Raw genomic sequence first — 24,619 nt, forward strand, 5'->3', positions numbered from 1 at the left:
GCCGCTCCTTCCTCCTCAGGGACAGGACTCCTCACTTGTCCCCTGCTCCAGCGTGGGGTCCCTCCCACAGGAGACAGTCCTCCACGAACTTCTCCAATGTGAGTCCTTCCCATGGGCTGCGGTTCTTCACAAACTGCTCCAGCGTGGGTCCCTTCCCTGGGCTGCAGTCCTTCAGGCACAGACTGCTCCAGCGTGGCTCCCTTCCCTGGGCTGCAGTCCTTCAGGCACAGACTGCTCCAGCATGGGCTTTCCCATGGAGTCCCGGCCATGTTGGGGGGCCTCCACTCCCCAGCTCCCCTCCATGGTCTGGGGGGGGACAGCCCGCCATCTCGCCACAGGCTGCAGGGGCATCAACCTCCTCCAGCACACCTCCTCCCCTCCTTCTGCACTGACCTCGGCGTCTGCACAGGGGTTTCACATTCTAATCTCCTCCCCAACTGCAGGTTTCCCCTCTTAAATCTGTTCTCCCGCAGGTGTTACCACTGTCGCTGATGGGCTCGGCCTGGGCCAGAGGCGGGTCCCACTTGGAGCCAGGGAAGCTTCTAGCAGCTTCTCCCAGGAGCCGTCCCTGCGGCCCCTTCCCCGCTACCAAAAGCCCAGCACACAAACCCAAAACACAGGTGCATCCGAGATTAAAATCCAGTCTGGTTTTAAGTTTTAAAAAATTGGTGGATGACTTTGTAGTGAGGCATTCAATAGCTTTCTCAGTTTTTGAATCAAAAAAAGATCCAAGAATAAATTCCTTTTTTCACAAAATGGTTGGGAAAAGCAAATAAGGTGCTAAAGGATTAAAAGTATGACAGAAATATGGTAGCTATTGTGAGATTTGTCTCTTAGGGAGGATTTCTTTTTTTCTGAAATGGTTGTCCCGCCTGTACTCTGAATGAATTTTTCTGTTCTTGCTGTCCTCTGCTGCAATTTACTTATATGCTTGTTGAAAAACACGTTGAGTCAGTGCCACTTGGGAAAACTCGTGTTAATTTTTTGTTTCTTTTCTTACTTCAACTAGTGTACCAGGTTTTAGGATGATATCATTACTTATCGAGGAGTACAATCTCTTCATGACAGCAAACAGGATTTGAAATAGAGATTAGCACTTAGAAATTTTGTGGCCTCCTCTGGTGAAGTTATGATAAATTACAGTTTGACAAATTATATCTGCTAAAATCTAGTATCTTAGTCTGTCTAAATAACTATAAAACTAGACAGGAAATCTATCTAGAAATATCCAGATCACCACGGATTTGTAGACTAAACATAGGTGTGCATCAAATTGCATTCATTCCACTTGAAGTAACACAAATTATCAAATGACTTTACTATATACTGTCTGAGCTTAAAAAATTACTCAGTTGTCATGCTGATGTCAAACAAATATGCATGTAATACAATAGCTAAGTAGCCTTGACAAGCTTGTGTTAATGAACATTATGTCATACTTACCTGCTCACATTTCTAAATCCATATTTAGCTCAAGTTCAATGTAAAAAATCAGTGAGTACATGTGACACCTACACTGCACATGAATGCTGATAGAACACAGATATACTTTAATGTTTTTTTCAGCACCAGAATTGCTGGAGCCTTTAGTGTTCTTTCCCAATCTACGCTTTAGATCTTCCCCAAGGATACATACACTTTGTATTTAAAAATTATATTTTATCATGTCACTGATAGAGATCTTGTAGTTTATTACATTCATATTAAAAAAAAAAAACAACAAACAAACGAAAAAACCAAATAAAACACAAACCACCACCACCCCAAACTTGAGTGTTATTAGGGTATAAGGTCTTGAACGCAATCTCCAAAGGTTTCAAGTCATAAAAACTAATAATTAAATTCATCACACCGTGCAGTGGCCAGGAACTATTTTGTGATTTCTAAAAACAAACAAGTTTTCCACTGTAGTGTTAATGACAAATAAGAAAACAATCTTTGATTAAAACAAATCGGGGACTTTTTTTTTTTTTTTTTTTTTTTTTTTAATCATGCATGTTTCAGGCATGGTACTTTCAAAGAAGTATTTTTGCTTAATTTTTTACCAGATGAATTCCAGTTACTACTTCTCAGGAGAAAAAGATAAAAAGGAGCCCTACCTGCCAAATGTACAGTGCAAGTTCTGTAGCTAATGTATCTGCAAACTTAGCTTGATTGGTACATGAAAAATACATAGTGTGTCTTTGTTATATTTGGATTTAATGGTTAAGATTTGTTTTCTTCCTAATAGTGCTGCATTTGACTATTTGTACTTGCACAGGGTTTGTGAGCGTGAAGCTGCACTGGAATCAGCCCTAAGAATGTTGCAGCAATTCTACCTGGATCTCGAAAAGTTCCTTGCTTGGCTTACAGAAGCTGAAACAACTGCAAATGTCCTGCAGGATGCTACACACAAAGAAAAGATACTGGAGGATGCCAAAATGGTTCGGGAGCTCATGAAACAGTGGCAGGTAAGTCAAGCACTTCAGTTTAGAGACATGTCAGGTATCCCAAGTGGTGGGTTTTTTCCAGTGTGCAGCTGCTCAACAAAACTGAAGTTGTTTTGAAAAAGAGAACTGGTTCTACTGCTAACCTTTAAGTGTTGCTTTGGAAATTGTTATAGGGATCTAACATGAGTCACATCATGATTCTGTCTGACATCTTTGAGCACATAACACGTTTGGAAAATGTGTCTTGAAGTAGAGTTTTAAAATGTACAGAAAGGAAACTTTGCTGAAATGGGTGTTTAGATTTTTTTTTTTTAATCACATAAAAATGAATAACGCTGCCAAGCTACGTCTTGAATTGAGCACTTGACAGACATGAGAGTTTATTAAGCATTTCTGATATTTATAGAAGTTGTATAAATTGCATCAAGTTTATTCTCTGTAGCTTAACTGAATTAGTTTTCCTCCTTTACTTTCAAACACATGAAAAATATTAATTTCGTATTTGGCTGATTATTGTCAACATGCTCTGCTGTGATAATAAAAAGAGATAATGATTAAAATTTTCATAGTTAATGGCTGGACAGTTTTCAGACAGTTCTTTTCCTCTGGAAACAAACAAACAAAACCTTAAAAAAGAGAGAGAATGTTGTATTTGGTGTTCCGGAGAATCTTGAGGGGAAAGAAAAATAATTAGTTGAGATGGTGCTGTTGAAATATGTTGTTATACTTTCATTTTCTTTTCTTCACTACAGTTACTGAGAAGTATACACATATGTCTGTGTGAGGTCTTAGATTTCCTAAATATGAATTAGTTGACTGGAAGGCAGGGCCCTTTCTTCCAATATTCCCTGATAGTGCCTGACTTTCATGTTGACAGAAAGTTTAAAACTGGACTTTCCAGGCACTGAAGGCTCTATGCCTTAATTTAATTATGAAAAACATACTGTGGAAAACTTTAGCTGTAAGTGAATATGTTGAGTAAGTACATTGGATGGAAATACTGCTACCTTCTTTTGGCACTGCTGTATTAATACATGGTTTTAACTGCTTGACTGAACTGCTGCTAAATTCCATTACGTGATACTCTGAAATCTACAGTTGTTGCACTAGACAAAAGTGAAGTCTGAACCACGTTTTTAATAGTGATCTGTCTTTATGCTAATTTCATTTTATAGTAATATCCCTTAAGTCCTCACGTGTTTCTGAATTCAGTTGCATGATCCTGGAGAGCAGATTTGAATGGAAGATAGTTCTAGACTGAGTGGTTAATTTTCAATATAGGCTATCTTTTTATATATTATCTAGATTAGGGTTTTGGTTGTAATGGTGCTAAAACAATTGAATTATCAAGTATTTGCAGAAGTTATTTTTGATGTGATCATTGAAAAATGGATTATTTGGCAAACTAGAGATACCTAAAAATTTAGGTCAAATACTTCATTTTTAACTGTAATGGAGCTTTGTAGACCTGGTTATCTTTTCAACTAGTATCTTGGGGTTTTTTAATCTCCACATAAAAACCAGCCAGAGCTATAGACGAAAGGAAAAATAAATGCATACAAAGCCTTCCCTCCATAAATAATTAATGAAGTACATAAAAATATCCATAATGTGAACAATTGCTTTGAACTGTAAGCTTTCTTCTAAAGTTTTCTGCACTTCAACTGAGGCGTAAGATTAAATTTTCAGTTCTTCTTTCCATGTTTTTGGTATTTAAGTAGCAGATCTTCTAAGGCAGGAAGGGTAAAAACTATTGTAGAGTCTCTATTTGTTTCAATTCCAAAAAGCAAACATTGTTCTGTTCGCTAATCTTGGCTGTACAAGATAAATTATTCTTAAATCTTAAGAAGAAACATTAGTATGCAGGGCAAAAATGTGGTTGTTACATTGCCTTTTGCTCCCAAAAGGTTCATACGTACCTGTCCACCAACAGCAAAATAATTTTAGACTTTAGTTCGAGTTGATGGCTGCAGGAGGAAATATTTTGATAGTGTGGTTTGTTGTGGGCTTTCTTCATTTGCATCTGCATGCTGATCTGTCTCTACATAGACTGACTTGGTTTTCTTCTTGGGCCTATCACTGTGTCAGCCTCTCTATACCATTTTTAGGCCTCCAAAAGAAATCTCATAATATAACAAGCGCAAGTAGATTTTCGAGTGCCTTTGTCCTGAAGGGAGTCTGGTGGATATCCTTCTAAAAGCTGGTTGAACCATCTTTTTTTTTTTTTTTTTTTTTTTAATTCCTCAATTAGAAGAAAAGTTCCTTATTTCTACTGGAATAAGGAAACTTATGTTTAAATAAACAGAATGTGGCTGTTTTTAGAAAATATAATTGGAAAAGACCTTTTTTTTTTTCTGTAATTTTTTCAAGAACTACAGTAAAGTAGCCATTCAAGATTTGCATCTTCTTCCATTTCATTAAATTATCACAGATTTGAGACATAGTCATTAACTTCAATTAATTTAAAAGGATGTATCTTTTTACTAGTGTGTGTTCTTAGTAATTAGGGCATCATTTTTAGTAATTTCTCCTATTAGAATAGGGATTTCATTAACAGGAAATGTTTTAAGTTCAAGGAAGTTAACTGTAAAATATTTGAACCAAGCAGTGCATTTGTTTACTCAGTAATACAACGTGTTAACGTGTGTGAAGCTGTTGTAGTGACTGCAGGTTTTTCTGGAGACTTTGCATTATTCTCAAATGATAAACAGTGCTTTTGTAGCAATTCACCATTACTTGAGGGGCCTATGTGCAGTCAAAACCACAAACTTACATAAACTTCTGTTTCTCTACTAGTACCTGATAGATTTTTCTGATGATGTGTATGTGAGTTTCATATAAAGTGATTGGACAATGCCAATAAAAGTCAGTTGGAAACAAAGTATGGGAATAAATTAGTGGAGGCTATGGCTGCCGATACACTAGCAAGTTGAATATGTCCTTCATCCTTCTCTGGCACTGAGGCCACCTGTAAGCAAAATTTCACAAAATTTCACAAAATTTCACGGTCACTTTATGAACCGTTCTACAGTTCACGAAGTCAAATATTATGCTATGGTTCTTCTTAGATAAAACTTTTCATTAAAAAAAAATAATTTGAATGACATAAGGAAATTATTCAAAAGTAAAAAAAGAAGTTAATAGTCTGAGAGTTCTTAGCTGTAAAATTAATCAATTCATTAAGATGGGTAATATTTGCAATAGTCATAACACAATGCTCCATATCAATAGTATTCATTGTAAAAGCTTTCTGTCCAAATAAATACAGTGTCCTGGTAGTGGTGCAAATATTGCCCATCTGTGTTGCTACAAAACTGGATAATGGAGCAAATATTAAGGACTTTTACTTCTTAAAGCACAATTTTGTCAATAAAACTATTTTATTGATGTCAGCTGAATGGTCAGGAAAGAGAGTATGGCTTTTCATCTGTTCCTCAGTTATTGCTGCATTGATTCTTCTAGTCTTCATACCCTGCTTGCAAGAGTTCTCCCTCACAATTCACTTTGATGCATAAGGATGAAAAGTAAGAACATGACAAAAGTGTGGCCACTTGTGCACAGCTTATGCACACAAAAGATTCAAACAAAAAGGAGCTTTAATAAGTCACTGAAATCTCAGAAATATGCATTTATGTACTTGTGGAAAGTGGTTATTGCTCGCTAATCCATATAATCAGCCCCATAAACCATAAATAATGATAAGTTTTTCTTTTTTTTTTTTTTTTTTTTTCTCAGTGCTGTGAGCCAGAAATGCTCTTACCCTATAAAACACATCAGGCAATGACTTGTATCCCAAGAAATTTGCTATGTAAATTGTACGTGTATAAGAACAGACACATTCAAATACAGTCTATGTCCTTAATATTTTTTTTAACATCCAGTATATGTAGTATAACCACAAGCCATAGCATAGACAAGAACCTTCAGCCAGGATTACAGTTTTCCAATTCTTTTTTTTTTTTTCCTCTCATCAGCCAAGCTGAATCCACATCCTAGGAAGTAAAACAAAATGGTTATTTCTGATTAAAGATCACTGTTTCACAAGCCTTTTGAAAGAAACTTCGACTACCAAGGTTATAGAATTCATAGATGTCATGGTTAAATATGACACATGGACTTAGATCTGCCGGGCTTGTCTTGTTCTTTATGTGGTCGTATGGGCTTGGATAATGTGAAAATAGTCACTAGGAGTCCTGAAGTGTTACGATTCTGTTTTAATCTGCTATTTTTAGGCAATAGGGAGAAAGCAATGTTTTGATAAAGAATTCTTTATACAAATAATGGAAAAAACTGAATTTCTGAGTTCACTAGTAGCTTTATCTCCTTGTCACTAAAAATGTTTATCTCGCCTTTAGTGATCCAGCAGTTTTGTGCTTTACACTCTGAAGCTTTAATTTATTTTTTTAAACAACTAGGAAAATAATGTCTTGCTGTGCGGAAAGTGTTCTGTATAGCAGAAGTTGCTTGTCTAGGAAAATCTCACTCTTTTTTTAGGTGTTTCTTTTGCTTTTCATGTTCAGAAACCATTAGCTCAAGTGTCACTAATAAAGATTAATCTTCCCCTAGTACTTATCAGTTCATTCGGTAGCAGAAGGAGAAGGGTGAGACTTACATAACTGCACATTCTAATTACCTGATGATGTAATTATATTAAATTGTTGCATTATAAACACGCTGTTTGTTTACATAAGCATGTATTTGCATGCATCATTTGTCTGAACTGACAGCAGTATAATAGTTGAGGTGATTCACACAGTTAGGATACTTTCTGGAGAATTTTCAAGGATATAAACCAGTTACTCCAAGGAGTCATTTAATTATGTGCTGCTTTTTATTTTCTAGTTGAAGTACATCATGTGTCCCCATGAGGTCTGGTTTGATAAGTAACCATATGAGGGAGATGAAAATAATTAATTTTACTTTCTGCTTTCATACTTCTAGTGATATGAACTCTCAACTGTGTTAATTACTCCTCTGGTTTGTCTTTTTAGCAATAATTGTATGTGACATTTTATACAGCTTATGTAATATTAGACATAATTTTGAAGCTAGTGCGGATTTATCTTGGTATTTTATGAATGTAATCATTTAATATTAAGCTTGTAGATGAATTTAATCACAGGTTTTTTTCACTGAAATTTGACAAAGAATACTGCATGTGACACCTAGTTAAACAATAACTGGAGAATGCTTTATACTGTATACACAGGTTACCAAATGTATCTGAAATAATCTGTGGTGACTGATGAATTATTGGTAGTGTAGACTGGCTAAAAGTATGACAGCATATGATAAATGAAGTGAAGTTAATAACTTTGGCATGAAATACATAGCAAATTTATTTTTATTACCACCTTCATGCTCACTTAGACTATAACCTAAGTAGTTTTCCATTAGTTGCAGGAGTTTCACTGCTAATAATATGAAAAATTTGCAGTGCCTGAAGTTATACCTAAGCATCTATAGTATGGGCAGTACCCATATTTCCTCACAGTGTTGTTTTTATATAAAACAAGGGACATGTGCTTTTGCACAGAGTGGGAACTGTTAGCACAGTTCCGGATTGAGACCTCCTACAGGCTACGGTCCTTCTGATTAGGTCTGTTCACACTGAGTTCCTAGTTTGCTGGTAAGATCATATATTTTGGTAAAAGAATAGTGTTTTGTGTTAATAGCTGTATTTTTATTTGAGTGGATGGGATGGAGGGGAAAGAAGCACTTTCCAACATAAAAAGGTAGCTTCTGGTATCTGACAACATATTGGTGCATAGCGAGTATAAATGTGCCTGAAGAGCAGGACAAAGACAGTATCTATGTTCAATCAGGTTCTGTGGTATATTTTTATTTTTATTTCATAAACCATAGATTGACATGATAGATGCAATAATCCAATAGCACAAAAGGCCAAAGACACTTTTTAACATAGTTTAATGTCATACTACTCAACTACATTATGATTAATGTGCTGCTCTAGAAGGCACAAAGGTAAGGACATTGTTGGTTCAAAGAGTATATAATCTACAGTCCTATAAAAATGGGTAAAACTGGTGAAATCAGTGAGGATTATTATGCACATAGATATAATTGTATATTTGTATTTGAAGCTTTAAGTCCTAAAGGACATGCAAATGAATAACTCTTTCAAATGCATTCTAAGGATCAAGTCTGAAAATAAGTTTCATTATTTTTGTTTATTTATTTTTGTTTTATATTACTGTAGTTTGTCATCTGGATTAAGCTTGCTGGTTTGTGGTTTATTTTTCCTTCTCAGAGAAGTAACAGTTTTATTAAAAACCTGCTTAACAGCCCAGCATGTGGTCAAGAAGTACCTTATAATATTGATATACTAGTATTCCTGCTATCTTTTGAGACTGTGATTTTGCTCCATTGAAATAACAATGGCAACTTCAGTATCACTTCCACATGATGATGTGCTTTGATGTAGGTAAGGAGATGAAAGAGGGGAACAGGAGGCTTTCAGTGCAGGGAAAGAATAACACAGATAGAAGAGAAGAAAAGCTAGGAAATGGAGCAGCTGTGTAGACTCAAGTTACTGCATAGTGCTACATTAGTGGAAAGCTGAATACTTGCACAGGGAGGTTTAGATGCTGATTCTCAATGGGGAAGGCAATGCAACGGCTGTTCTTCTTAGCTGGATATCAAACAGAAGTGGTCAGGAAGTCAGCAATGAAACAGATATGTAGATGTTGCTACTTTTTTGTCAAACATTTTGTTTTAATTAGTTTAGTTTGGATAATCTTTATGATAAAAACAGAAAATGTATTGATGCTGCAGCTTATCTATGAGTGGATACATTAATGATGTATTCTGCTTCTGCCATTCCTGTTTCTGAACTTAGAACAAAACCCTAATCAATGCTAATTTTCTTTTAGAAAGTAAAAGGCTTATTTCATTAAGTGATGTAGTACTTTTTGTTACTAGAGTGAGATGTAAGCATTCTTAAAACTCTTTCCCAGGAAAATAAACAGCTCTTAATTGTCAGAAATCCCACATATAAAGTGGGTGTTTGCAAACAAGAAGATAGATAAATTTCTTCCTTTGATTTCTCATTTGCGTATGTTCTCATAATCAAGGTAGAAGAAAAATCCCATTTGTCCAATGTGCTAGATAACATAGTATGTGCTCATTTGCTTGACGTATGTTTTTTGTCTTTAAAAGTTTATTGAGCACACCAGAAGGATGGTCCTGTTTTCACTTGCAGATCAGTATTCAAACCCTACCAGCTTTAAACACAGATTTTTCAAACACAGATTAGATGGGAAAAGCTTTTGTAACATTAAGCATGAGGTTGTGTTGTATTAAGTAACACTGTTAGAGGAGAGCACAAAAAATCACAAATAGAAATGGGGTAGAATGGATAAGACGGTTTGCCATTATTCCTGAATAGGTTCCAATTACTACATGTTTTCCTGACCTTATTATTTCTCTAGGATGCCTCATCCCTGTTTGTGTAGGCTTTTCTAAAACAGGCTCTCCCACATCCAAAGAAGTGGATGGATGGGCTCTTTCATGGTCTTACTAAGCATATGTCATGTTTCACTGTAGCCCACCAACTTGAAGTGACAGGAATGAGATTGAGTGGTTACCAAAACTTTGAAGACTTCTACCATTTGATCTTCCTGTGATCATCAGTATTTACTGGTACAGTCTAATCTGCCATTTAGTTCTTCCATTTACTTTGTATAGCAGATTTATTTGAAAAGTGAATAATCAAATAAAACTGTTTGTGAAAATCCAGCGGTAGCTTTTACTATATTCTTCTGATGAGCTTGAAAGGGTATCTGTGCCTTTTGCAATTATACCTCATACCAGACTATTCAAAACACATGGCTGAAGCCCACATAATTTTTTGTTTGTGAGACCAGAAGTGTATTTTCCCAAGGCAGGTAAAAGAAAAATGCTTATACTGTGATTATTAACATGTTAATATAAAAAGGATAAAATATATACTGCATAACTGAGGAAAAGTATTAATTTTGGCTTAGGACAGATATCTTCCTGAATATGTAAGAAGGCAATAATGACCTACAAAGAATACAAATAAGGAATAAAATAAAATTACAAATGCTTTTCAGAGACCAGTTCTACTTGTTCTGTGGAAGGTTCTTAGACTGTACTGAGAAAAATAGTTGTCTTCTACGAAATGCTGCAAACTTTGCCTTTTTGTGAGCATATAGCTGCCATAGCACAGGTTTTCTGCATGTGAATTTGCACAATTTCACAATACTAGCCATTCTGTATTATGCACTGTGCAGCAGTTGTATACTGTAGCATAGCAAATCTCACTACCTTAACTGACAGCATGTTTGACAAGAATAACTTTGTCTATATCATCACCAAGCGAGTGCCCCATTTCATTTTCTGTCAGAAGTTTAGGCTTTCTTTCTTTCAACTGCTGACAAGAAATTCAATTTCTTCTGTCAGTACAAAGTTCCACATATGCATTTATCCTTTTGTGCACATTTTTCATTTGAGTCATTTATTTTCACTGGATACCGTTTCATTTTGCGTGTTTTATCCTGGGTGCCTGATTCCAGTTTATTGATAGTCACCACAGAAACTGCCATTTCTCCCACATATGAAATGGAAGAGATTTTTTTTTTTTTTTTTTTTTTTAACTAGAGTGATTAGTAGTACAGAATTGTTCTCTCAGTCTGTTTTCTAATGATTCCAGTGGGTTCCTCACCTCACTGAAAATAATAGCAACTTGCTGGAGGAGGACCTTTGTCCTCCTTTGTGGCAGTGCTATAATTATGTTAGGAGATTCTAAACTGATGTTCAGGATTTTTCTTTCTGGTAAAATGCATGTTGTTTGGGAATTCTGGAAAGTCAGCCTTGACTTATGGTTACTTATCATAGTTTTGCCACATTTTGTCTCAGTATGGTTAACTAGATTTGGGCTTATCTTCTCTGAAATTGTTAGTATGATAATTGCATTTTCAGAGGTTGAATATAGTAATGAAAATATATAGCTACTTAAATGTGCAATAGTACTCTTTCTAGGTTTATCATTTCTATTTTTGTGTTGTCAATTCCCTGATTTTATGTATACCTTTCTGCGGATGGGGGGAATCATCTCATGTTATGATACCTACCAAGTACCCTAAAATAGCAGTATTGAGCTGCTTAGGATAAGATTGAATGACATTATTTAGAGCCTATGACACTGGAAATCAGATGTAGGCTCACATAAATTTCATTACAGAGGTTCTTCTGTTATATGTATTATGTTTTTATATATATATTCTATTATGCTTCATATCTAGTCTCATCTGGGTTTAGGATTATACAGTTTCAGATACCCTGTTCACCTTGTGGGCTTTTTTTTTTTTTTTTTTTTTTTTTTTTTTTTTTTTTTTGTCCAAATAACCTTGTCATCTGTGGGTTTCCTTTAGGTGAGGTTAGGAGGATGTGCTCTTAAACACTGGTACAAGCAGCCACAAGCTCTGCTGTTTGTATCCAGGTATCAGTTGTTATCTACTAAGTTAACCAGATTATAGAAATACAGTAATGTCATCTCTTCAGTGTTTTGTCTGCCTTTACATATTTTTTTTTTTTAGAGGCCATATAAGCAGTCTGTTGTGTATCTGCCACCTGTCCTTACTGGAATACTGTAGGTAGTAGGGTTGAAGAGTCAGTTTCTGACACCTATTTTTAGGTGTCAGCAGTATAAGTGTGAGGTAAGTGTTTAAGCTCCGACTGAAATCGGCAGAGTTGGTGGAATCTAGAAGGCTATTTGGCTGGCCAAATGTAGTTGCTACAGCAGCTCGTGTTTGTACCTCCTCACACCATGAAGAAATGTCCAAGAGTTACTGCAGAGGTTTGTGCCACCCAGCTCAGCTTGGTTGCAATGTCTGTTCTTCCTAGTTCTGCACAGACAATGGTAAAAGAGAAGCACTTCCAGAGGGCAGTTTAGCCCAGCTGAGCTGGGGCTATTTGCCTTCTGGAGAAGCATATGTCTCTCCTCTGACTTAGAGAGAACCTAGGAGGAGTAGCTAAATAACTAACTGGCTACAATAGGTGCCTATACTTGGTGTGATTGTGTGTGTGTACATATATATATAAAAATATAAAAATAAAAATATGTGCGTGCTCTCTCTCTCGTGTAAATGTTAATGGTGTTTATCTTTTTTTTTTCTTTTTTACTGCTTCATTTGATTGTCTTTTACCTAAAACAGGTTGAAGAGCTTATAGTTTTATGTAGGTCCTACCACTCAGTATATTTCTAAATTGTGCAGTTCCCCATGAGGCAACAGAAAAGAACCGAAATGTAAACTCAGACTAGTGAGATGATTTTTCCCCCAAATGATGACCACAAATTTGGTCATAGGTAACTATGAAGGCATGTGAAGATATGCCTACAAAGTTTCCTCTGCCAGATCACTCCAGCTTTTAAGCTGTCTTGAGCTGATCCACCTGCCCACATGAATGTGCCATAAGCATTGAGGCAGTGACATTTGTTTGGTTTTAGTCTGCCTTGCTAAGAAATGTTGTTCTGGCTTGTCTCACCTCTTCGTTGTCACCAGGTGGGAAAGGTGTTAATGCTTTCTGTTCTTCATGTGTTTCTCTTCCATAGAAAATTTCCTTTAATCTGAATATTTGTACACTTAGGGAAAGGATTTAGGCTCCTTTATGCCACTTCTTGGGGTGGTGGCTTTCTCACTGTTGCAGAAAAAGGTTTCCACTGCTTCAATTCGACTGGTGGAGTTGTCAGGACACCTGAATGGGCACAGCTATGAACCTGCTCTGTGGCTACCTTAATCGGTCAGATTTTTGCCCATGAATTCTTTGTGCAATTCTGCTGTGTGCAGGACTGCTGCTGCTTCTGAGGGGAGGGAAGGGAGTGGGGTGAAAAGAACCCACACCAGAGTGTGCAAATCCATTTGCCTTCTGTTTCTGTAGCCTATTAGCTGTCTTTGGTAGTGGTCAATAGCTGAGCCCAGGGAAATGATTTTTCTTAGTAGTAAAAAATGAGGCAGAACAGGCCTCAAGAAGGGAAGCATAGTGGGCAATAAGTTTATCTGCTATCCTGTGCATACAAAAGGCAGATCTCTTTATTTTTGGGTATGTGAAAGGGACACGATGCTCATTTTCTTGTGGAAAGACTTGTGGAATCCTTGTTCTTTCCTCCTTCTCTCTGCGTTTACTGTCTCTTGTCACATTTCTATTAGATGCTTTTGTCATTAAGACAGGGAGGAGTCTTTTTAGGGTTATGATATGTTTTGGAAGTTATTTATGCTAATCTATTCTCAGAGACTGGTTTAGCAGTTTACCTGCAAGTGGGGGAGATTTGTGTTTTAGATATGCTAAATCTAGGGCCCTTTGTGATCTGAATTTGGATTGAACTGGCTGCAATAATACAGTAGGGTTTTGCATGAGTCCTTTTGTGTGGAATAACTCTGCTGAATCAGAATAGGGCTGGAAGAGGCTGGAGGAATGGCAGGAGAGGTCTGAAACTTAACTGTCCATTTTTGCCTCACTAAATTAGAAGCTTTCAGCTGACCAGATTACTGCATCTAAACCAGAAGACTGTTTATGAATAAATATAGCAGAGAAAAGAATACATTGCTTATCAGCTGGTTGTTTAGGTTGGTTTTAGTATGATATACTAATAATCACCAGAAGTGTTGGTATGTGAGTGAAAACATCCGGACTCTTGATTTAAAATAAATGTCTTCAATTCTGTACTGTCTATATAGTTGAAAAGATAATGCAAAATCAAAAGAGGCCATGAGCACCAAGAAGCATGCACATTAATCAGTTCAGAAGATGAACATATTTATTTTCTTGTGCCTTTCTTACTTTGCATATTTTTTTCATCTTAGAAGTCTCTATAGCTTATAGAAACTTGATTGACAAATTTGTATCAGTCAGAAAGATCTTCTGTCAGGTTACACTGAATAATTTGTTATGAAATAACTGAATTAACCCTCAAAAGAGACCATGAGACTTTTTGTTTTTAATGCCAGAATTTTAATTTCTGGTATCTGAATCAGATATTACAGATTTGTAGGGGAACATTGCCAATGGAGCAAGTATGAGAGTTAACTAGTAACTAAGGAGATTAAAGATATAAATTATATCCTCTCCAGAAATACCATATATTGTCTGCTACATTAAACCTGCTTAATTTTAATTTCTACCTCATGCTGCTGGGTTGGACACAATTTTAATGACTGTTTTTCTGAAACTACTTCATAGTTCAGCAAAAAAGAAGAGCAAGACGCACTTCCTAGATGACTTAGTACAAAACCCAGAAGATTGAGTCACTAAATTTCATTGTTGAACTTCAAAGGTCTTTTGCTGGGGAAGGCTTACAGTTGTCCTGCTATTTTTTGTACTGTTTATATCAAAGTGTATTTCACTGATCTATAAATGAAGTGGCAAAGCCTTTCTTCCCATAAACTGGAAACCTGCTGGAAGCTGCCAGATCAAAGCTATGAAATAAACCTGTTCTCACTTACGTTACACCAATTACAGACACAACAGTACATTAACCTCAACAGATCAACTCTTCTTTTTAACTGTGGTATTGTAATTCCATACCTCATGAGTAAGAAATGCAACAGTGTTTAAATGCCAGCTTGTTGATTGGCTTTAAAAAATAAAATTGGCCATTTTATTTTAGCCTTCAATTTGTGGGACATGGAATACTAGGGAGGGTTAGAATCCCCTGAAAAACAGTGCCAAGAAATGTGATTTCTGCAGTGGGAGCTCTTACATGACAGCTTGTTATTTCATTATCTTGCATTTCCTGTTAGACATCTAACCTACAAGTTTTATACCCAGGTGTTGCTGGGCTGCATGCTGCCTCAGGTAAAAACAAGATGATTACCCAGTTTTAATCCAGCTCTGTGATGAGGGCACGAAAGAAGAAAGGCCTCATGTTCTCCTTAGAGCAAACTTGCAGCTGCAGTTACATTTCCGCAGCTATAAGATTCCTTGCATTAAGCTTAATCCTGGGAGATTCAAGTCCTGTTCATCATAGAATCACAGAATGGTTTGGGCTGGAGAGGACCTTAAAGGTCATCTAGTTCCAACCCCCGTACCATAGGCAGGGTCACCTTCCACTAGACCAGGTTGCTCACAGCCCCATCCAACCTGGCCTTGAACACTGCCAGGGATGGGGCATCCACAGCCTCTCTGGGCAACCTGTTCCAGTGCCTCACCACCCTCACAGTAAAGAACTTCTTCCTTACATCTAATCTAAATCCACCCTCTTTCAGTTTATAACTGTTACCCTTCATCCTATCACTAAACTCCCTGTTAAAGAGTCGCTCCCCATCTTCCCTGTAGGCCCCCTTTAGGTACTGGAAGGCTGCCATAAGGTCTCCCCGGAGCCTTCTCTTCTCCAGGCTGAACAACCCCAACTCTCTCAGCCTGTCTTCATAGGAGAGGTGCTCCAGCCCCCTGATCATCTTCATGGCCCTCCTCTGGTCTTTCTCCAACAGGTCCATGTCTTTCTTATGTTGGAGGCTCCAGACCTGAACATAGTACTGCAGGTGGGGTCTCACCAGAGTGGAGTAGAGGGGGACAATCACCTCACTCATCCTGCTGGTGGCCACACTTCTTTTGATGCAGCCCAGGATACGGTTGGCTTTCTGGGCTGCGAGCACACATTGCTGGCTCACATTCAGTTTTTCATCCACCAATTCCCCCAAGTCCTTCTCTGCAGGGCTGCTCTCAATCCACTCATCGCCCGGCCTGTCCTTGCGCTTGGGATTGCCGCGACCCATGTGCAGGACCTTGCACTTGGCCTTGTTGAACTTCATGAGCTTCACACGGGCCCACCTCTCAAGCCTGTCCAGGTCTCTCTGGATGGCATCCCTTCCCTCCAGCGTGTCGACCGCACCACACAGCTTGGTGTCGTTGGCAAACTTGCTGAGCGTGCACTCGATCCCACTGTCCATGTTGCCGACAAAGATGTTAAACAGCGCCGGTCCCAATAGTGACCCCTGAGGAATGCCACTCATCACTGGTCTCCACTCAGACATCGAGCCATTGACCGCAACTCTTTTGAGTGTGACCGCCCAGCCAATTCCTTATCCACCAAGTGGTGCATCTGTCAAATCCATGTCTTTCCAATTTAGAGACAAGTATGTCATTAGTATCAAATTTTACAGATCATGAACACCTATTCTATCTGGCTCAGTACAGAGACTATGAAACCAGGTGTTGGGGTGAGACAGAGGAAAGGGAGAGGAAGCTATGTATTTCAGTTTGGGTTTTTTTTAAATAATTATTTTATTTTATCTCTTTTTTGAGGCCGACTTTTCTAATTTTTTTTTTCTTCTTTTTTTTCTAAATAGTTTTCCAAGACCTTTACAACACCAGACTGGTGGTTGGTGTTTTCCATACTAGACTGGGGCAGATATTTAGAATGAAGTATACTAAGATGAATCAGATTTTCTTAAGTTAAAAAATATTCTTTATTTTCAATTTCTTTGTTCTGATATTTCTGCTTTTTCATTGCTATGTAATTTTCACTGTATGTCTAAATAATTGGGAACAAATAAAGACAAGCTGGACGTGACAGAAATAGAAAAAATTATTTTATGAGTTTAGTTAAAAAACTTTGTAGAAATCTGTCTTTATTAACATGCTTTTTTACTCATGATTTCTCTGTTTTCATTATGGCTTATAGCACTGTAAATTAATTTAACATGAAAGGATAAAAATGTTGCTTTTGAAATGTTTCTCATTAAATTATGAAAAAAATATTACAATAAATAATAGAAAAGAATGCCTCTGGTAGAAGCTTCTGTTTGCTCAATTATTGCTGTACCAGGAGTGAATTATTGCAGAGCTAACTCGGAGGCAATATTATTGCAGTTACATTTCATAAAACAGATGAGCTCAAAACTTCAAAAACCAGCACAAAACAGAAAGCACAGGCTGGATCCTTTGAAAGTTAAATCGCTATTGATATTTCTGTGAGAGGCTTGGGCAAGACAGTTGGCTGGAATTGAAGCCACTCACATCTCAAGCGTTGTGGTGATAAAGTGAAAAGCAAATGGGCTTAATTTCATTGATACCCCATAGGCATCAGCTAGAGGTGCTGGCAATTTGAAGTCAGGATATGCTACATATACGGTGCAGGCTGACTGTAAGCACAGTCAAGTATCTTACCTTGAATCTATAAGGTGTCTGGGTAGGTAGAAAATAATTCTTTAAGTTACCACATGCATGCTGATATTATGGTCTGTCTTGGTAAAATATCTGTCATTTTGCATTACCTGATGAGAGCATCTTTTGTTGCATTTTGGTCTTGGCTTTGTAATTTGGCCGTCATATAGCCAGTACAGGATATTTTCTATATAGCTCTGTGTTGCCTGGGGTGCTAACAACATTCCTTCTGCTTCAGGTGATATCTCAGTTCCATCCCTTTGCAATGATCTGATTTAGCTTCAAGCCTGGCTTGTTCCAACCTTATTTCTCTGTACTCTCTCTGATTAGACCTTAAATTAATTTAAAGAGATGTTACACCATACAGGGTGAGTATTACAGGCAGGAACTGGCCCTGAAATTACTGATGTGTTGTCTGTCTTACCCATTGGGAATAAAATGATAGAACAGAAAATATTTAAAACCATTGACAGTCAGGTATCTTGGAAATTACCACAACCTTACTTAACTACTACAGTGGTAATGACTCCTTTTGAGGCTTAATTTTATGTAAGGGATAATCTATTAAAAAAACCTAAACAACAAAAAAGTAGTGATAAAATACACAGGCCATAGAAATGCAATAAAATACAATACAGAATAGCTTTAGTGGTACCGTTATGCATTTGGTTTGGTTTTTTTTCTTGGAGTTGTTATCAGAGTTTTCTGGTCATTATTTCGAAATTGGCAAGATACCTTGGGAATGTTGATTTGCAAGTGAGAAGTAAAAGACCCAAGAAATTGTTACTTTCCAGGGCATTTCTAGGTGATTCAGTAGTTTTGTGATTTCTTAATTTTCTTCTGCAAGACAGGTAGAAGTGTTACCTTCTTTCTGTTGTAGATATATTGAACAGGCATTATTTATGAACCATTTATGAATATCATCTAGAAAATGTACATTAAGCATGCAGTTAGGTTAAGATGATCCTCAGTGCTGTGAACCGATGAAGTCAGAAAGGTCTTTTAAAATTCTTTAGACATTTAGTGTGCCAGAGATATATGTATAATAAACTTGCTGTAGATCTATATTGTTGTAAACTATACACATGCTCAGTGTGTGTGTGTTTGTTTACAGAGAGAGATGTATACATGCATGTGTGTAATTTCCTGTACATATAGTTTGAGAACAAAGTGTTTGTATTTGGCTCTCAGTCTCCAGAATGTATTCTAGGATACACTTCTAGGATAGAATTTATAATACAGTGCTGACACTGAGTAAGCTGACTTCAAGAACAGACCTATTAGAAGATAAAACATAATTTCTTCTGGAATGTTGTTGATGATACTTAGAGTGTTGACCTTTTTTTCAAAATGTTGGGTTCAGTTGTGGCTTCCTACAGGCCTGACGGAGTTACTGGTCCACAGTAGAGAATGGTGAGAAAATACACTGTGCCACAGATGCTATTGGGAGACTTTGAATGCTTTCCAGAATTTGCAAGCACAGTGCTCCCATGCCACTTCTTTCCTAGTGTCTTGTAAAAGGTGTTAGCATAGGAGTTTACAGTTTGGCTTATCCCCAGTCCTTTCAGGTTTGGGTGTTTTGGGAAATGCGGGAAGTAGAAGAGAGAAATTTGTGTTTTCCCAAAAGGTTGCTATTCTCGCTGACTTACACCTGGACAACCAAACAAATAATGTGTTTATGCTTGGCTATCTTCAACATCATATTTTCTGAAAACAAGTGTTTGAAATTGTGTTATACTTAGGAAATCTTCCTTTAAGAGCCATACACATCCACTTGGGCAAAAAAGAAGCAATGCTATATGGCCTCTGTATCAAACTAAGTGATGCTGCTCCTGTTAAAGCCAATAAATATTGTTAATAAATTGCTTCAGCATGTTCTACAGAGAAAATTATTTGCTAAAATTATTTTATAATTTAAATAAATTATTTTGAGACTATCGTATTTGTCTCATGGAATATTAATGGACAGAGAGAGGCTAAATTTAAACAATTCCCTTCTCATCACCCTTTTCAGGCACAAAGAAATAATGTGCTATTTTAAGTTATTTTGTGCTACACTTATATCTAGTTTGAGTTAAAACAACTGTAAAAGTCATATTTTTTTCTTATTATTTTTTGTCTTTGTTCCTTAAATTTTGCCCTAGCAGTTGCACCACTCAAAGAAAAAATTCTGAGAAACGAATTTCCAAATCTCCTTAAGTATTAGTATTTTGCTGAAGAAGATGTAGGTATTATCAGAGTACATTAGTCCTGTAAAAACAAACCAGCGCATACATAGGGATATGTATGCTTGTTATAAATTTGTGATATGAGTAGCTGATATTACTCTTTATTTTCTGTATAGTTGTTTTGCTGCTGTTAGTACATTAGCATCTGGTGGGGGGATAGGGGAAATATCTGTGATATTCATGTTAGCATAGGTAATAGATGCATCAGTGTTGGCAGAAAGAAAGTAGAACATCTAGGTATGTATAATAATCCAACGTCATAAAAATAAGTGTCCTTTCAGATGAAAAATGTATTAATATTTTTAAAGGTTGGAGTATTTCAAGCTGCAAGTTCAGAATGTGCCCAGGCCAGATTCTGTTTAGCTACAGTGGATATAACCATAGATATATTTGTTCATTAGTGGGGTTGGTTGGCAAACCTAGTGCTCTTGACAGCTTTACCCTAAGCTGTACTTTTGAATTCTGTTGTTATGAAATTCTTAGCACTTAAAGTTCTCTAAAGAAGCCATACTTTTGCTTTATATGTGCTTCAGTAGTTTTGAGGAAAACCCGTGTTAGGACTGACGTTCTCTGGGCTTAAGCTAAACCATTTCTTGTGCTAAATGAATTTGGCAGTTCTGAAATTGGATTTTTTTAATTCATTTTGCATTACATTCCCAAGCCATCATACTGAGTAATTGTATTACCATTTTAAAGAATATACTTGGGCTGCCAGGTGAGGAGGGGAAACAGAACAAATTGATGTTCCATAACCTCTAAACCAGTCTTCTGACATTACTGAGATGAAGTGGAGCATTCCGCAGAACTGGTGCCCAGGCTTGAACTACATGTCAGCAGTTATTTTAATGTTAATGGGCTGGCAAAATTGACAGAACCAAGGAAATCAGAAGTTACAAACTACTCCTGCTGTCCAGAAGGTGTTTCCATGTTTCATATCATAGTGATGTTGCTGTCCTGAATCTGTGAATTACAGAGGTAGTGATAGTCTTAATTGTTTGAATTATTACTGGTTTTGCAGTCAAACAAGTCTTCACCATGATTGACTGTTTTCCTATGAATTTAGAGATGCAATTAGATTAAGGGCTTTTCTGTGCTGTTCCAGCTGAAGGTGAAGAGAGATAATTATGATATATTTGTCATTAATATGGCAAGAAAATTGTTATAAGAGGATGAAGAGCTAGCATAGTAGCAATAACATAACTTCTTTTCTAAGCAGTGAGGGAATCTTTTCTAATGAAGATCACATTTGCATGGGATGGCTGCATGTGGTCTGTGTGAGCTGTTCAACATGATTCCCGAGGCTTTTTTGCTAGGTTCTACTAGCTAACTCAGGATTAATATTTTTTTAAAAAATACAATGAACATGGTAGTCTTTCATGGTTTAAGTTAATCAGAAAAAATATCAGAAGATTAACTGCTAGAACATGCATCAAAATTAGACAATAGAGAATTACCATTACCTTAGGAAATTGATTCTGAAAGCGTGTGAAGTTCGTTGGCTTTAATGCTAGGGCTAGATGAATATAAAGATTCAGATATTGACTTCTCCAGACTTAATAAGGTTGCATTCAGTCCCAAAATGTATCAGTTAGGGCTAGTTTTGGAGCTGGTTGACTTCCTTTGATAGGAATAAATCTTTTAAAAATTAAAATTTTTCAGACCAATGTATGAATTTTAATGCCATTTTAATAGGAACATGTTGAATCATTTTGGCTTTCTTGTTTCATTACCGTGATTTGTTTTTAGGAAATAAGATATTACTTTTTGATGTGCATATTAGAGTGAAATATCATTTTATGACATGTATACAGTATATTAATATTCTGTTTTATGATTTTGTGATGTTATCAAAATAAAAGATGGCATAGTTCTGAGTCATAACTGTCTCCCTCAGTCAGTGTGATACTGTACTTCCAAGGTTTCAATAATTCAGTATTCAGACACTCAGAAGTCTTATTCAGAGAGCAGGACTTCTTGAAAGTCCCAGAATGTGCTTTAAATGAAAGAAAGAAGTCACAACAGACCGACAGTAGTGTTTAACGTCTTATTATTTATGTGTTCTTCCAAAAGCTACAGAGAACTAAGGAGGAGTGCAGCAGATGTATGAAGATGGAATAAAGAAAAGTTAACTCAGGCCAGATAAAAGCAGGGGAAAGGAGGAGGGGAAAGGAGATGCAAATAGATAAAGAAATAAATTCTCCCCATCTGTCTCTAGCACTTAATCTTTGTGTAATAACTGGAAAGGCAATGTCTTTTATGCTGAATCTGTCTGAAAAAAAGGACATGAAAAACAGCACACATCAGCTGTGCTTTTCTGAACTCAAAATAGGTTTGTATGTGTACATATAGAAATAGGCATGAATTTTTATGTAGAGTTATTAACCTGTCTTTAACATAGCAATAACACAACAGCTACCATTTTAGTGACATTTCAATTAAGATCACTTTTGCATACCAAAGTACTGCACATAAGTAGAACTAACATGAACACCAATGTGCAATTGTATCAGTAAGCGCTCTCTAGAGTTGCCAGTGTGTGAGTTGTCTTCAATAGGAACACAATTATTTTTGCATCACAAAAACATCATTCAAACTAATCCTCAGTCTAGAATACAAATGCTAGTTCTTAAGTGCCTTGTAGTACAGTAAATAACTAGGCAATTCAAAATTTTATATTTCAAAGTATAAAGAAACCCTGACTACTTTTTTTTCTGGATTTCCAGTGTATTTCTTCAGGTTGATAGCTGCGAGCAATATCCTTGTAAGCTTCTTCTGCTCACTTCTGAATTCCGAAGCAGAGACAGCAATAAGCAGAACTTTAAAAAGTGTATTTTAGCAATCCTTTATGTGTATACCAGTCATGTGTGTACTATACCTATCATACTGCATTCTGAAACTTCTGCTTTATAAACCCTTGGGGAAACGTGACTGTTAAGAGTAATTCTATCAGACCTAATAGAAAAAAGCCATGAAATTTAACTGTGAGAAGTAGTATTTTTTGCCCTGAACTGAATTTAAAGAAATTGCCTAAAGAGTGTGATGGGTTTTGGCCTCTGTGACTTGTCACTCGTTTATGGTTTCTTACTTTCAGTTAGACTCTTCATGAGTGCCTGTGTTTACAGTGTCAGATTTGAAAGTGGTGCTATAAAATTGGTGCCATAAGACATAGTTTTTTCATACCTCTAATCAATTCTTCTTTGAATTGCTTGCTTGCTACACTTTTGCAGGAAAGGAAAGAAAAGATTGAGGCATTTTCATTTCTCTTCCCAAAGGGACACTGCATGTCTGCAGCATTCTGCAAAATGATGCAAGGTGCTTTTGGTATTACATCTGCCAAGCCCTTTCTGATTCTCCACAGTTCAGCCCTAGGACTTCCTGGTGTGATATCATTCTTTGCTGGTTGGACTGGAGTTACAAGATATACCCATAGTAGAAGCACATGGTATTTTGTAATGTTATTATAATGAATACCATTGAAATTAAGAAAGATTTGGCACTTCCTGTAAAGGATAACTATCATACAGGCTATTGGAAACCTGTAACTCTTTACAAGTAGATATTAATTAATGCTGTATCACAGTAGAATTCCTATTGAACTATTCAGTATACATACATTAGAGCAAAGTGAAGCTTTTTGGGTTAATGTTATTGCAGTCACTTATCCACAAATTAATAATGATTTTAGAATACCTTTATGATGAGATACTTGCTCTAGTTTATTGAACTGTAATAACATCACCCAAGGAGAGATTTTAACACGTACATTCTTTGCTGTTGTGAGTTAACACAAATATTCTCTATCAAAATAACTTCAATATATTAGTTTCCCTTTTGATATTTTATTTATTTATATTTATACATTTATATTTATTTCCATGTAGGAGAATTGACAGAATGTCTAAAAGTTGTCAAGACAATATCAACTGATTTCCAGGAGAAGAAAAAAAATTGAACTTGATTTTGATACTCATAGTCTTAAGAGTATGGAACTAAATATTAAGAAACATCTACTTAGAGAAGGGACTAAAAGTTACGGAAGCAGAACTAAACCTTTCATATACTGTTTCTAAAGTGTAATTGAACATACAAATATGAAGGTGGATAAAAATTCAGGCTCTTTCAATAAAGAGAGCTTTCTCATGAAAATACTAGATTTGAAAATTGCCATAGCAACAGTGCTGTTTCAGAAAGGAAATAACACTGTACATTTTCTCTATTATATTTCCATTTCAATACATTTTTCTTAAAATCATGCATTTCCTGGGTTTTGTAACGTTGAGGGGGTGTTATACATGCGTGCTGGCTCTAGGGTCTCTGAAGAAAAATATTTAGTTAAAAGGAATTGATGTGCAAAGCCATAAAATGGCAACTCTAAGTATTTCAGAGACAGCATGTGTCTGAATAAAAACAGTGGTAATGCAGCAGAGAAAAAGCAGAGTAAGATTTTTAGTGTAAGTAAGTACCCTAATTATCTGATTTTAAATTATTTAATATAGTTAACCTGCGGGGGTACACCTTTTCTGATTTGTTGGAGACAAAAGGAAATCACTTTTTGCAATTAGTAATCATTTTGAGTTTAAAGAGACAAGGAAAAAAAGACAAGATTTTGCCATTTAATAGCCTAATTTATTTAGCACTTAAAACAAAGAATCACTGACCCTCGGCATCTTTTGAGGATATTCTTTACATAAGGACAAGCTATTTTGGTTTGTGTGTCTTCTATAGTATAAATAAATGAATTTTCCTTCAACATTAGGGAGATATGCACTTTACCTTTGTTCTCAAGAAATATTTTCCAAATACATTCTCTTCAAT

The 24,619-nt window shown here is 36.4% G+C and overlaps 1 protein-coding gene across 25 annotated transcripts in view; it reads left to right on the forward strand.

Moving 5' to 3' along the window:
• The window catches only part of DMD (dystrophin), a 1,198,278-nt gene that overhangs the window by 935,198 nt on the left and 238,461 nt on the right, over nt 1-24,619 (forward strand). For all 25 annotated transcript variants that reach the window (XM_030020819.2, XM_030020811.2, XM_030020812.2 and 22 more), the window contains one exon: nt 2,261-2,450. In XM_030020819.2, coding sequence (XP_029876679.1) covers nt 2,261-2,450 — 190 coding nt within the window. The remainder of the gene's footprint in view (nt 1-2,260; nt 2,451-24,619) is intronic.

Source organism: Aquila chrysaetos, chromosome 7 (genome assembly GCF_900496995.4).
Source record: "Aquila chrysaetos chrysaetos chromosome 7, bAquChr1.4, whole genome shotgun sequence".
NCBI lineage: Eukaryota > Metazoa > Chordata > Aves > Accipitriformes > Accipitridae > Aquila > Aquila chrysaetos.